Raw genomic sequence first — 13578 nt, forward strand, 5'->3', positions numbered from 1 at the left:
TTCTTCCACTCGGGGGAGAGAATGTGCTCCTTTGGCAGAAGTGCTCCGGGAGTCCTGTTTAACGGGAGAACTGGTTAACAAGCTACATCCACTAAAAATAATATATAATCCTGAGCAAAGGTGACACTCAAATAAGTGGAAAAAAAACCAATCCAATGTGAAGAAATAATAAAAAAAATTCCACTTACAAAATGCACTAATAATACTCACCAAAAATGTCTTCACATTGGGTTGGTGTTTTCAGTTATTTGAGTGTCATCTTTGCACAGGGTTATATATTATTTCTGGCAGCAAAGTATATTCAATATTATATGATATATCACATTTATTTTATTGTTTTGTTTCACATTTGAATCATATAAATATGCGTTGGCCACCTCTTATTCACCATTTTAGTTATATCCACTAAAAACCCCGAGAATTATTTTCTATGTGGAAAGAGCCTCAGCATCTATATTGGCTGCGCTCCCAGGATTTGCTGCTGGGGTCTCTTAAAAAAAAAAATATATAAGTCCCAATAATTCTTTGTGCTGAGTGATCCGTGTCTAAAGTCCCATTGTGAGATGTATTCTTTTCATTTAGAGCGTGTCTGTGACTAACGTCAACCAAGAGAAGACTCCGGAAGTAGAGAGCAGTGGTCCCACAGAGCAGGAGAAGAACCACTCCAACAGCAGCACCCTGTCGGACAGGAGGCTGAGTAACGCGAGTCTCTGCAGCATCGAGGAGGACCAGAAGCACCAGTATAACATGGTGCAGAGGATTCTCATGTCTACTCGAGGCCACGTCAATTTTGTCAATGAAGTGTTCAGGCAGGTGCGTGAATTCGCCATTGTTTCACATCGTTAGGTTTTCCTTCTAGCTTTATGGCTCTGGATCTGGATACAGAATAACTTACTGTGGAAATGGTGTGATCACATCAGCAGGAATATTCCATTAGTTGCTATGGTTCCAAGTCCACCGTTACACCGGAATCACTTTTTTAAACAAGCCCCCCACCGGTGCCTTCAGTCACGGTCGCTTCATTGCCCCTTACTTTCCCTTATGTATAAAAAAACGACGTTCTCTAAATTGGTTTCTTTCAATTTGTCTCTGGGGTAAACATTTTCTCCCCATTATTCTGTGTTTCACAGAACAGGGATGGAACTCTAGAAATAAAATTTACAAAAAGTTGAAAGAAATGCAGTAAGGAAATAGTTTTGTGTACTCCATCATATTCCACAGCGCTGTAAACGTGGCGTCACATGTAGTGTATAACATAACAATTTGAGTTACAGAAACAAGACGTAAGCAGGGCCGCGCTCAAACATGCTTACAATATGAACTTAGAGGTTGTTAATGAAGTTGCACAAAGTGTGTTAATAATAAGCTAGTTTCACCTATAAATCTATCATGTTCATTGTTAGATGACGATATGTTAGGAGAGTAGGCAGTGCATCAATAAAATGTAAAAAAGTAATGTCAAACTGTCTACTGGACTGGAAAATTGATTTTATATATATATATATATATATATATATATATATATATATATATATAATACTGATACAGATACAAAGAGCTGTGAATGGTGGTGTCGCTCTAAAAATAAAATAGTACATAAAAATAGAATTTCTCATAATTATTGGAGCCACCTAGTGGTCAGGTGTTTGAGTACATGTCAAAGGCACATTTTTATCCTAATTCTCCTCCAGATGTTAAAGTGCCCACAGTGTTCTAAATAATATAAAATGTTGTCAGGTATGACCGTGTTTTTACCTTTCGTCATTTAACTTCTTATGCTTTGTGGAACTTTTTTTTTTATCATGTACATTGAAGCAGCGGCTGACGATGCCGATACACCACGGTTTTCCCATATGAATGTAACTATTCCTTGTTATAAGTAACGTCACTAATATACTGCTGGCCGGTGGCATAAAGCGTGATCTTTTCTTTTGCGTTTTGCAGGCGTTCTTGCTGCCTGCCTGTGACATTTCTGCCACTAGGAAAGTTGTGAAGGTATACAGAAAGTGGATCTTGCAAGAAAAGCCTGTGTTTATGGAAGAACCGTCAAAGGTTTCCCCCGAACAACCCAACGTGGAAATTTTTGAGCCTCCTGTCACAGAAACCGATAATAAACCGGTAAAATATTACCTTTTATTATTATCTATAGTTGATCAGATCAGTCTGTGTGCTATATGTGTTTTTGTGTGTGTGTGTGTGTGTGTGTGTGTGTGTGTATATATATATAAAATACACTACTGTTCAAAAGTTTGGCATTGCTTAACTGTTTTTGTGGAAAAGGACATTTCTGGATGTGTAACATAATCGCAAAATTAGCGAACACATAGTAATTTAGTCCATCAGTTTTAACCCTTCTACCTATGCTTACTGCTCTTGATCCAAAAGAAGATAAAAAAAAAAAAAACAATTAAACTAGTTTTAGGATTTTGCCACTTAGGGAAAAACAAAATTCCTTCATGACTCCAAAAGGCGACCGGTCAGATTTCTCCTTGGATCAAGAAAAATATTAATGTTGCACAACGTGCCGTTGGAACACAGAAGTCATGGTTGCTAATAAAGGCCATATGTACACTTATTAAAAATTAGCCGTTTTCAGCTATAGTAGTCAGTTACAACATTAACAACGTCTGCAATGCATTTCTGATGTTATTTTAATGAACATTCACTATATCTGAAGATATGGTAAATAATCTGCCCTTATTTTATTTTAGTCTGAGTTGAGTAAAATATAGCCGCCTGTGTACGGTGGAGCAGGAATTTAAATGTTTTTAAATGCATTTTTCTTATGGCAAAAAATAGTGCCTGCTTTTGTGTCATGTGACAAACATTCCCTACAAAATTTTACATGATTAAATAATTATTTCTTGGAACGCAGTAATAGGAACTTTAAAACTCTCTTTAGATACATGATGAAATTCATAATGCTTTTGGGAAGACGTAATTCTCTAGTGCAGAAAACCTTGCTGTAAATTCCCGGTATATTCCGGCCTTGGGATCTTTTTAGTGATCTGATTGTGAACTTTTCATACTAAACATATTTGTGCTGGTGTTTGTTGAAGCTCGCCGCGGAATCAAGTGGACACAAGCGTTCTTCTAGCTGGGGAAGGACCTACTCCTTCACTAGCGCCGTGAGCAGAGGCTGCGTGTGCGAGGATGAGAACATGGATGTCAAAGCTGGTGATCAGGCCGCATTGCAGGTAATAAACTACGGATGTGCAAGCTTTGGAACATCAAAATGATAAAAATGACGTAGGAAGGAAACCGACATAAAACCTAGAAACAGCCTTTTCAAGTTTAAAGAAAATGCTGTTATCGAAAAAATTGTATCTGTCTATCGTGAGACCTCTTTGGGCTTTAGTCTTTTATTAAGCTCAGGATAGCTTTATGCCCACAAACACCAGACAAACCCATGCATGTGGGGTATCACTGTACTCAGGAGATGTTGCTGAACACACATTGGGGGGGGTTGTTTACCTGAAGCTGTAAATTTTTACCCAGAGTACAATTTGTGTGAAAAAAATACAAAAACAATTACTACTACAAACTTTGGCAAAGGCTGGTGGTAGAATCTCATACATGGAAAGGGTTAAAATGCTAGCATTTGAAATACCTTGGGGTGTCTAGTTTTCAGAAATATATGGTTTGATGGGGTAAATGGCATTGGCCGGCTTCAAAGATACCCGAAATAGCACATGGGGCAGAATGACCAGCTTTGGAAAAAAAATGGTTTTGAAATAGCAAAACGCTAGCTGTACTTATTGCCCAATAACTTACAGGACAAAAGCAAAAAACGTAAAAACATTGGGCATTTCTAAACTCATCAACTTGTAAAGGGCCATAAAAATGTACTGTGTAAATACATGATCAAAATATATGATTTGTATTTCTTTAGGTGTTTCTGACAAACTCTGCCAATGTTTTCTTACTGGAGCCCTGCACAGAGGTCCCTTTGCTTTTGGAAGAGCAGGTTGAGGCTTGCAAATCCGTTTTAAGCATCTACAGACGTATGATAATGGATCTTGTGATGGATAAAAAGACGTGGTGAGTTGCCCCTGTATATTAAATCATTATATTTCCTTAACTCTGTTCTATTTTTTTTAAAGAGAAAATTTGTCATGCTTAATAAACCACAGTGTTGCATTTTGTATCTAGCAATTATTTTTGATACATAGACATCGGGATACTGGAGTAGCATTGTAGTCATGTTGTGAATATATTCATACATTTCAGCAACTGTGTCATAGACGCAATGCTCACAAAATCCTCTTTAGGTATTTAGTCCAGGGTAACGTAAACTCAACATACAAACGTTTTTTGCAGTGTATGTACATGTGGCTCTTTGCTTCATGTATGACAGATCAAGCAGGGTAGGAGTATGAAATGCAGGTTATGTAGGAATTACCTATTTTTCCCTAGCACCCCTCGCAATACTCAAGAACCCCCCCCCTCTTGTCTAAGATCCCCTTCTTTGTCACAGACCCTTATCTATCCCAGATCTGTCCTTTAATGTCTAGGAGGCAGTATCTTTCCTGGTGGTCAAGCATGATGGTGCAGAACAGTCCTGGCCTCGTTCCTAGTTCTTCCTCACATTCTGTGTGCTCCCCCTGATGACAGCTCCACAGTATGATGTCATATCCCAGCACTCGGTAACATAAGGCGTTAACTAATTGTGAAGAAGTCTGTGTCGGCTCGGACCTTTTCCTCTACCGAGCTGAGCAGTGGCAGTGCCCGTGCCCGAGTGCTGTGTGTCCTGTACCCTGCGTCTGTCTACCAACAACCAACTTTTACAACTCATGTTTACTGGGTGACATCAAAAGCGCTTTCCACTTTTCTAAGGAATTGTAAGCTTTTGTGATTTTGTCCCGATTTTATTTTACTGCTCCTTCAATTCCCTTTATTTTTGTGTAGTATTCAATTCTGTTTTGTTCTTGGTTCCAGCTCATCACAAAACATGTTTTTTTTCCCCACTATTTCAGTTGAAATTTCAGCCAAGTCCAACGGCTCATAAAAGGAAAACAGCGGTGAAATGAAACTTGCCATCTTTCTGTCATTGTACACATGTTTCCATTAAAAAGACAATTATCCAGGGATGGAGTGCTATTTTGCACTTAGCCGTGCCAAGTTATTGTCCTTTTATACGCTTCCAAGATGTGTCCTTTTGGAGATACTAAAGTATCCCGTCTAGCCAATTTACACTCCGACATCCCTCTTTGCTTTAGCTAATCTTAATGTTTTTATAGCTGTACCATGTAACCTGCTTTTCGCTATCTCGTTTCAAATCCCAATTCCATTTGCATGATTTGAAAATATAATTGAAGTATTTGAAACTTTTCTGAAGAATATATAGCTATTTACCCTCGGTGACCTTGGTTCATCCACTGAATTTTCGTTTTTGGGGATTGGCGTAGACTTTCTTAGCGGTCTGCATGATTCCAGCCACGGCTGCTGGACTAGGTAGAGACCTGCTCAAAGGCAAATAAACACCGGTGTCTTTTGTCTGTTTTATTCTGGAAACATTCACAATAGTGGGACTTGGCAGGAGCATTGAGGTTTCAACAATACATCACCCAGGGACAGCCCTGGTCAATATCTCTGCCTGGAGGGCTGAGTGGGCCCTCCATAGTTTATTCAATGAGGCGACGTTCAAGACATCTCACTTACTTAAATGTGGTTTATGCAAGGCCATCAAAGCAAATCTTGCACCAGAAGCTTACTGGCATACCTGGGAACTTCTTCACTCCGGCTACCCGGTGACTTCCCTTGCCGGAAAGCGGGCAGGACTGCACACTGACGTCTGCGGGCGTTCCCGTGACGCCAGGGGCGTTCCCATTGACGTCGGTGGGAGTTCTTGCTAATGCTGGGGGCGGTCCCACTGACATTGGGGGCGTTCCCGCTGACAGCAGCGGGGAAACACCCCCTTTTAAAGGGAAAATGGGAAGGGAGCAGGGCGTGTCAAGGAGGATTTGAGTCTTGAACCGGAGAATGTTATCTTTGCACAGTTTACTAGACAAACGCCCTGCTTCTTATCATATAATCACCCAGACAGACACTCAGACTTATAAAAGTCAACGGGCATAAGGATTTCCTTGTAGAAGCTGGACTTCATTAGTATTGCTGGAAAGAATAAGCTTAATGTGTTGTGTTGTTTAAGCAGCCTGTAGACTTACATATAAAGGACAGTTTTTTGGAGCGTTTGAAATCTAATCAATTATTTATCATTCTAAACTATATTCTGTACATTGCATTATGTAGGAGAAATATTTTTTTTCCTGGGGCCAGGGTACATTTGATTTCATTCAAGTCGATTTTAATAATTTAAATCACTAGTCAGTAAGACTCTATTTTAAATCATTTTTAAATTTAAAGATTAATTCTTGCTGGTAGTTATAAGCTTTAATATTTGCAACCAGTTAAAGCTTTCATATTTAGAGTAATAACCTGTAACATTAGTAAATCAGCTATATCTGAACTGATTATAGATTTAACAGGTTAATCACTCATATTTGGAGAACTACTTAAATAGTTTCATTTAACTAAAGCAATAACGTTCTATAACATACGTATTCTTGTATTTGCTTAACGTCAAGGCTTAGTACCTGAAATGGTTAAACAATATATCAGAAAACTACATAACTAAGCTCTGTTTCATGCTGAATAACCTTTGAACTACCGTATAATGTATCTTAAATAGATAGATTTTTTTCCCCAAAAACATTTCATTAAAATACATTTGATTTTTAAAATAAAAAAGGTTATAAAAAAAAACATTTTATTAATTATTTTTAAATAATTGATTTTAATCCACCCTGCATGGAGCTTCCCATTCTGCACAGGTGATTTACCGTATATTATGTTGTTTCAGGATTTTGGGTGCCGATACTAAAGAGTAGGTCCCAAAGGCTTATGCAGTTATTTTTGATCAATTTCATCAATAAGTGCAGAAAAACATTAAGTACTACTTATTAAAGCCCATATTCTCTTTAATCTTCTCCCATTATCAGATTTTTATTAGATGTTTGTACAATAAACACAATATGTTCCAGTGGCAAGCAGCAGACAAAAATATGGTCTAGTGTCAGCTTTATGCCTTTTAAGTAATGTATTTTGGTGATCTCTGCCTTCAAAAACACTTATGTTAAAATAGTCCTCACTATTGAATTTCTAGTTCTTTCCTCTCTCCTTTGCTCTCTCCTTTCCTCTCTTTCTCTTTCCTTTTCTCTCTTTCTCTTTACTTTTCTCTCTTTCCTCTCTCGTTCTCTTTCCGTTCTCTTTCTTTTCACAAAAAAGGACAGATATATGTAATCACAGTAGAGACAGCCATCTTGGTTAAGAAATATAATATCATGTTGTTTTAAGATTATGGCAAACAATTAGACATTTTCTGTTTCTGTTCTAATTTGCAGTGATGTAAATCATTACCTTGAATACTTGTAAACTAATTATTTTACTTAAACAGGGAACAAATGCTGCAAATATTGCTTCGGATCACAGAAGCTGTTGTTCAGAAACCAAGAGATAACCTGAAGAAGGATTTGTTCTCTCAAGACTTAGCTGGTGTACTTTTCCGGGTACGACAACTGTAATTTAAGAACTGACCATGTAATGCATAGATGTGTACGGTTGCATCTTGCAAATCCCTTTAAGATAGTAAAAATCTAACTTTCCAAAAGTTCGATTTTTGGTCATTTTTCTAAAATTTGAATAACTGTCATTGTTTAACGATAATAGATTGTTGAAATTAATGTACTGATCAAAGTGTATTTCTTGGAATGGGATCAGAGAATTAGCTTGACGAATACTAATGCAAATTCAGAAAAAAACCCACATTTTTTTCCTATAGTTAGATTTTATGACAGTTTATTTTCTTTTTCTTTGACAGACTCTGATTGTGGCCTGGATCCGAGCCAACCTGAGCGTTTACATATCACGAGAATTGTGGGACGAACTGCTGAGCGTCTTATCATCGCTGACTGACTGGGAAGAACTTATCAATGAGTGGGCCAAAATCATGGACTCCCTCACTGCGGTGCTAGCTCGGACAGTTTATGGATTAGATATGAGCAGTTTGCCTCTGGACAAGCTCAGTGAGCAGAAAGAGAAGAAGCAGAGGGGAAAAGGTGATCTTACATTACAGGAGTTTTAGATCCCAGAAATCTGTAGACTTGCACCTTGGACACCACTATGTATTATAAACTGTAAAATCTGCTTGGCTTTGCATTGAAGAACTACAGTAGTGTTCTTGCGCCCTCTGGTGGCCAATTTGTGTTTCTACCAAAATTAAGATCTTTTGCTACGTTGTTATTCAGCTAACTTAGCACCGTTATATATTTTTTGTTCTTGTATTCCCTATGTGTAGTCTGAGGGCAGGGGCCTTTTTGCGGAGTGTAGCACTTTATTTCTATAAGGCACTGGGTATTTTTCTGAGCACCCTGGAAGCAGCTCACGGCTAATATATTCCGCAAGCATGCAATAATTGTATTATTTATACTACATACACTCATCTGTTGGTCTAAGACTCTTGAAATTTCAGGATGAGATGAATAAAAATCTTGATAAATGTTAATGCGTTTCCTTCTGCGTTTGCGCAGGTGGTTTTCCCGACATACAGAAGGGGGCTGCTGTTGGCAGGTCGTTTTCTCTCAGCTGGAGGAACCATCCAGATGCTCATGAACCTATGAGATTTCGCAGCGCCACTACCTCTGGAGCTCCAGGTGTGGAGAAAGCGAGGAACAACGTGCGTCAAAAAGCCACCGGTGAGTGTAACGTATTTAGAACTGACTTAGAATATGTAGAGACCTAAAGAGGAAGTGCCAGGGAAACAAACATTGGTGCCACTTTAGCGTGCGCTATACACTCTACCACCTAGAGCAGCTTTGGTGCCACTTTGATGTTGGCAGTTATGATTGCTCTTTAGAAACAATGTTACAGGAGGTACAAGTTATATTTACGATGTTGACCAAAAATTTCTGTTGCAACATAATATTAATCAAATAGACTGCAGTTACATCTCTGACACCATAATCTGTTGGAAGAACGATGGATACAGAGCCACGCCGTCTTGTTTGCAGCTACCATGCATGAAGAAAGGTGGCAAAGCTAAAAGGGGAATTGTCCCCCGTTTTACGTGGTCCGCAAAAAGGATGCCAAGCTAAACACTCAGTGAGAAGTGATAATACATTTTTCCATTACAAAGATTTAAATGGGAAACTTCAATGAAACCTCAGTTTTTGCGATGTTTTTGAACTTGTCGTGGAGATGCCAACAAACGGAGTGTCTTACATGACAGAAAGGTCTTCTGCAACCTTGACAGACTGCTTTAGCATGTGCAGGGAAGTTTGTACGGATGCAGTCTCTGTTTAAGCAAGGGGTCAAATGGTTGGAAACGATAAATATGAAGCTGAGGGGGCTTTAAGAGGTGATAAGCCCCCTTTGTCAGAAGATGAAGATACAACGGGAACCATGGGGCTAGAATTGATGGACCATAGGGGTTTGGGCTGAACCGGGGATCAGACTGCCCCTTCTACGTAGAATGACGTGAGTGGGGCTGGTTCCTATTATTCAAAGTTAGTGTGCATTAAGGCTCCATCATACATTCAGATGAATGGCCGGCATACAGTGATTTAAAAGCAAGAGGTTTCCGACAATTCACTGTCTGCCCAAGGGCAGGAGATCATACCCAATGCATTCAGCGATATTGGCTCTCGACGAAAACTAACAATTTTAGGAAAACGAGAGGCGTAAACTGACAACTCTTCCAATGGCCTCTACATCATTTGTGCTGAATGAAGATTTCTACATTTCATTAAAATTTTGGCGTTTTGGTGGTGTTGAATGAATTGTGTACATGAATGAGATGGCAGAGCACACGCTAAAGTGCCACCAAATATTTTTCTCCTTGGCCATATATTACAGTGCTGTGTATCATAATGTAGGTTAGCATTGAGAATGATCTGGTTTTAACTCATCTTGTTGGCAATAAACTTTCGTTCCTGTACACCAGGAGACAATCATTCTTGTCAAAAATGTAATATTCCGGGTGAATTTCCCTGCTCAAACTCCATGCTGATTCCTCGTGGCAATTCTAAGGGAGTCTGTTCCCCTACATACATTTATTCTACAGAGATTCCAGTTTTTAAAAATCAGCCATTGTATGGTTTACTAAAGCAGTACGATGAGAAGTAATCCAACCTACAAATTTGAGAGCTTGGGGTACACAGGTATACCGGTGCTGTACTCTGAGCAATCGAGTAGAAACAATCGGCTATTGGAATAGACCCCTTCTTATTTAATATGTTTAAAGTAAAGCTGTCTTCTACACATGTGCTAGAATGAATTAAAATGATCTTTTATAGAGACAGTGTATAATGGGGTTATTGATCAGAGTAGAAACCAGTGAAATGATTGTGCTGATTAACCCTTTGTACCTTATTTGCTCTGCATATATGTACATGTGTTCTTTATGTTCGGCGTTCTCTGACTTGATGTTCTCTTATTTCCATCGCCATTCTCTGAAAGCTAAGCGAAGTCAGTCTATCAGCAACTGTGTTCACCTTTATGAGGCTTTGCCAGCAGCTAAAAGTGTTCCTCATCTCCTTCACACTGTGAGCTCTCTCTTACCTGGTATCTCTCACACTTCTTGCTCTCAAAGACTCTCAGGTACTGTACCTGTCTTTCCGTTCTCTCTGATTGCTCGCTGCTCATCTAATCTGGATCTTTAGAATGTAAAATTGAATGTGACCGATCTTCTTTTTAAAACTTCTGCATCTTTATTCTCCATGTGCTGGTAGGTTATCCCTCCATAGGATGAATATAGAGTATACAATGTATTATTGGAATAACATGCGTTTCTCAAAGTTCTTACTACTCAAATTAGACTTTATTATATCATTTTTGTATTGCTACATTTTAAGAAAATTACATTTCATAGATCACGTCAGCATTCTTGGTGAGAATAAATGAAAGTCTATGTATTAGCATTTCCTCTGCCATTTATTTTAGAACATTTAAAAAAACCTTGTTTAGAACAGCATGATTTTATTCTCCTGTATTTACAAGTTACATCATTGTGTTCTGTTATTGCGGAAACCATGAACTTGGAATGCTACCATCTTAGATTGGGGTTAAGTGATCATTATTACATTAATGTGCACAGTATATTTTATGGTAAAGCTGATGTTTTGTCCTTTGTGCTATTTCTGGTTCTTCAGAAGTCGATGAGATGCAGCCTCAGGAAGGTGTAGCCGAATCTGAACCCATAGGTGGATGCGGTGACCCAGAACAGCAACTGCTAACTCGCAGCAACAGTACTTCCAACTTAACAGAGCAGCCGTGTCCTTACACAACGCAAGGTATTTAACTAAGGGTGCACGTCTTTCGAAGGCTATACCGTACATGCTAACAAAATCAAGCACTACGTGCAGTTTTAGGGATGCACCGAAATGAAAATTTTGGACTGAAACTGAAACCGGAGCATTCAATTGGTCCTTACCTTTTTTTTAAAAAATAACCACACTTTTTTTAAAATTAATTAACACACCGAAATTGGACAAACAATTCAATAAGCATAAGCAGCCAATGCATGCTGAAACCTGGCTAGCTGCCCCCCCTTGTGCATTGATGCTGCCAGCAGTATGGCGTCTGCAGATCACTTACAGCCTCCCTGTGCCAGCCCTTACACATCCCTGCTATCACACGCACTCATTCATTTACTCATTCACAAACATTCATTCCCTCATTCATATACTCATTCATTCACAGATACTAATAATTCACAGATACTCATTCATTCCCTCAATCACATATACTTGTTCATACCCCCCCTTACCTGAACTGCAGAGCTCGCAGACTGCCGCAGGAGCCTGCTGCCCATCACTACATCAAAGTAACCCAAGTCTGGCGAGTCCTATTTATTACAAACCAAAAACTTATATGGGGCGCAGGTGCATAGAAGGGAAAAAATGTGTAAATGATATACCCAAACAGTGACACTTAAATCATATAGTGATTTATCAAATAAAGGAGATAACTCCAACCCATCAGTTTGGACTATATAAACAAATTTTAATGTTCCAATATAGAAGTTAAAAAACACAAATTAAAATAATGCAATATTGCAGCAACAAATGTACTTATAAAATACACTCACAGTTTATCATGCATCAAAGTGCATATTTAGGTGTTAGTTGTAGAAATCCACCAAAATGCAGGATAAAAGAAAGTCCAATTGAGTCTTTTCGACGCGTTTCGCCCTTCTAGGCCTTCTTCAGGAAGTCAATTGGTATAAATATCAATAAATAGCAGCAAAACTTCAGTAATCCGTATTTATCCGAGTCCTATTTATTACCTGTTTGCATAATGCATAGTTAATTTACTCAATGCCATTCAAGAAATCTCACTGGTCATTAAGCAGCTCTGACTTGACCCTTGCTTGAGAGGCTTGCTGTCTCAGGCATAATTAAATCTGTGGGAGATAGTGTTAACTCTGAACGCCTCTGTAGACTTACTATGTAGCGAGTAAACTTCTCTCATCCCCAGTATAATGTCAGATCATTACTGGTCAAAACTAAACATACACTAAGACAGCAAGTGTAAGATCTCTCATGCATGCACACCAGACTCTCGCTTACATGTACCTGGAAGGGACCGTCACTGCGCCTCACTCTTCTTTCTCAGATACTAAGTTCGTTAATTAGCAGATCTCTCAGATTTAGCCTTTTAAATTAATTGAGGAGAATTACCTCTAAGCATTATCATCATAAAAATCTGCATCCTCTCTTAAATGAAAATAAGGCCGATGATTTACATAACCTGAAAGCAAAATTGATATGAAAATGCTTTATGGATTGTTGTGTTTGCTAATGGTGGTATTGTTCATCAAATCTTAAGTGTTTGGCGTTTCCTAAATTTGTTGTCTGTTTATCACTTTCAGTGTCTGCTTTTAGCAACCAATTTTTTTTTAAAGTTTCTAACTTCACAAACACTTTGACTGCTTTGTTTTCTAAATAGGTCAAAAAGCTGAGGACTCCAAAAATGAACGTTTTGCAGAAGACAATGAACCACCAGACAGCCTGAGAAAAGACACAGAGGGTCCGGTGGTAAGAGTCACCCAACCATGTCTTTCCTCTTTCCGTTGAATTTAAAAACAACATTTTATATATTTTTCTTAGTGTTAATCATTTTGTAGTTGATGTAATATCATGTCTGTTCAACCTCACTCTCTCTTATTGAGGTGCATTCACTCTTTAGTGAATAAACCCCTATTTGTAAACCATTTTCATTGTGTTGTTGCGAATATGGTCATTAATCCTTTGGATCTCGTTTTAATTCTGGACAAAAAAAAAATGTATAAATACGGTTTCCTCAGATATTAATCCGGCGAAGCAGCAGCCCTGCAGAGTTGGAGTGGGACACAGATTGCCAGCATTCGGACGGAAGGAGCACAGATCATGAGAGAGGTACGGCTGTACAAACTCCTTCATGATGTCACCCAAACAGGGCAAACATGAAGCACATACTTCTGCCCCGGCAGGTGCTTCTATTTCTTTTTATCCAGACTGCATTACTGCCTATTGTGATGAG

General features: G+C 38.7%; 1 protein-coding gene across 3 annotated transcripts in view; it reads left to right on the forward strand.

Annotated features, from left to right (window-relative positions):
• RALGAPA2 (Ral GTPase activating protein catalytic subunit alpha 2) overlaps window positions 1-13578 on the forward strand; it is a 132745-nt gene that overhangs the window by 32656 nt on the left and 86511 nt on the right. For 2 of the 3 annotated variants that reach the window (XM_053461337.1, XM_053461339.1), the window contains exons 10-20: window positions 583-813; window positions 1945-2118; window positions 3060-3197; window positions 3893-4041; window positions 7457-7568; window positions 7880-8117; window positions 8589-8753; window positions 10516-10656; window positions 11208-11348; window positions 13006-13094; window positions 13364-13454. In XM_053461337.1, coding sequence (XP_053317312.1) covers window positions 583-813; window positions 1945-2118; window positions 3060-3197; window positions 3893-4041; window positions 7457-7568; window positions 7880-8117; window positions 8589-8753; window positions 10516-10656; window positions 11208-11348; window positions 13006-13094; window positions 13364-13454 — 1669 coding nt within the window. The remainder of the gene's footprint in view (window positions 1-582; window positions 814-1944; window positions 2119-3059; window positions 3198-3892; window positions 4042-7456; window positions 7569-7879; window positions 8118-8588; window positions 8754-10515; window positions 10657-11207; window positions 11349-13005; window positions 13095-13363; window positions 13455-13578) is intronic. The other variant, XM_053461338.1, reaches the window with a different exon arrangement.

The sequence above is a fragment of the Spea bombifrons genome, chromosome 3 (assembly GCF_027358695.1).
Source record: "Spea bombifrons isolate aSpeBom1 chromosome 3, aSpeBom1.2.pri, whole genome shotgun sequence".
Lineage (NCBI taxonomy): Eukaryota > Metazoa > Chordata > Amphibia > Anura > Pelobatidae > Spea > Spea bombifrons.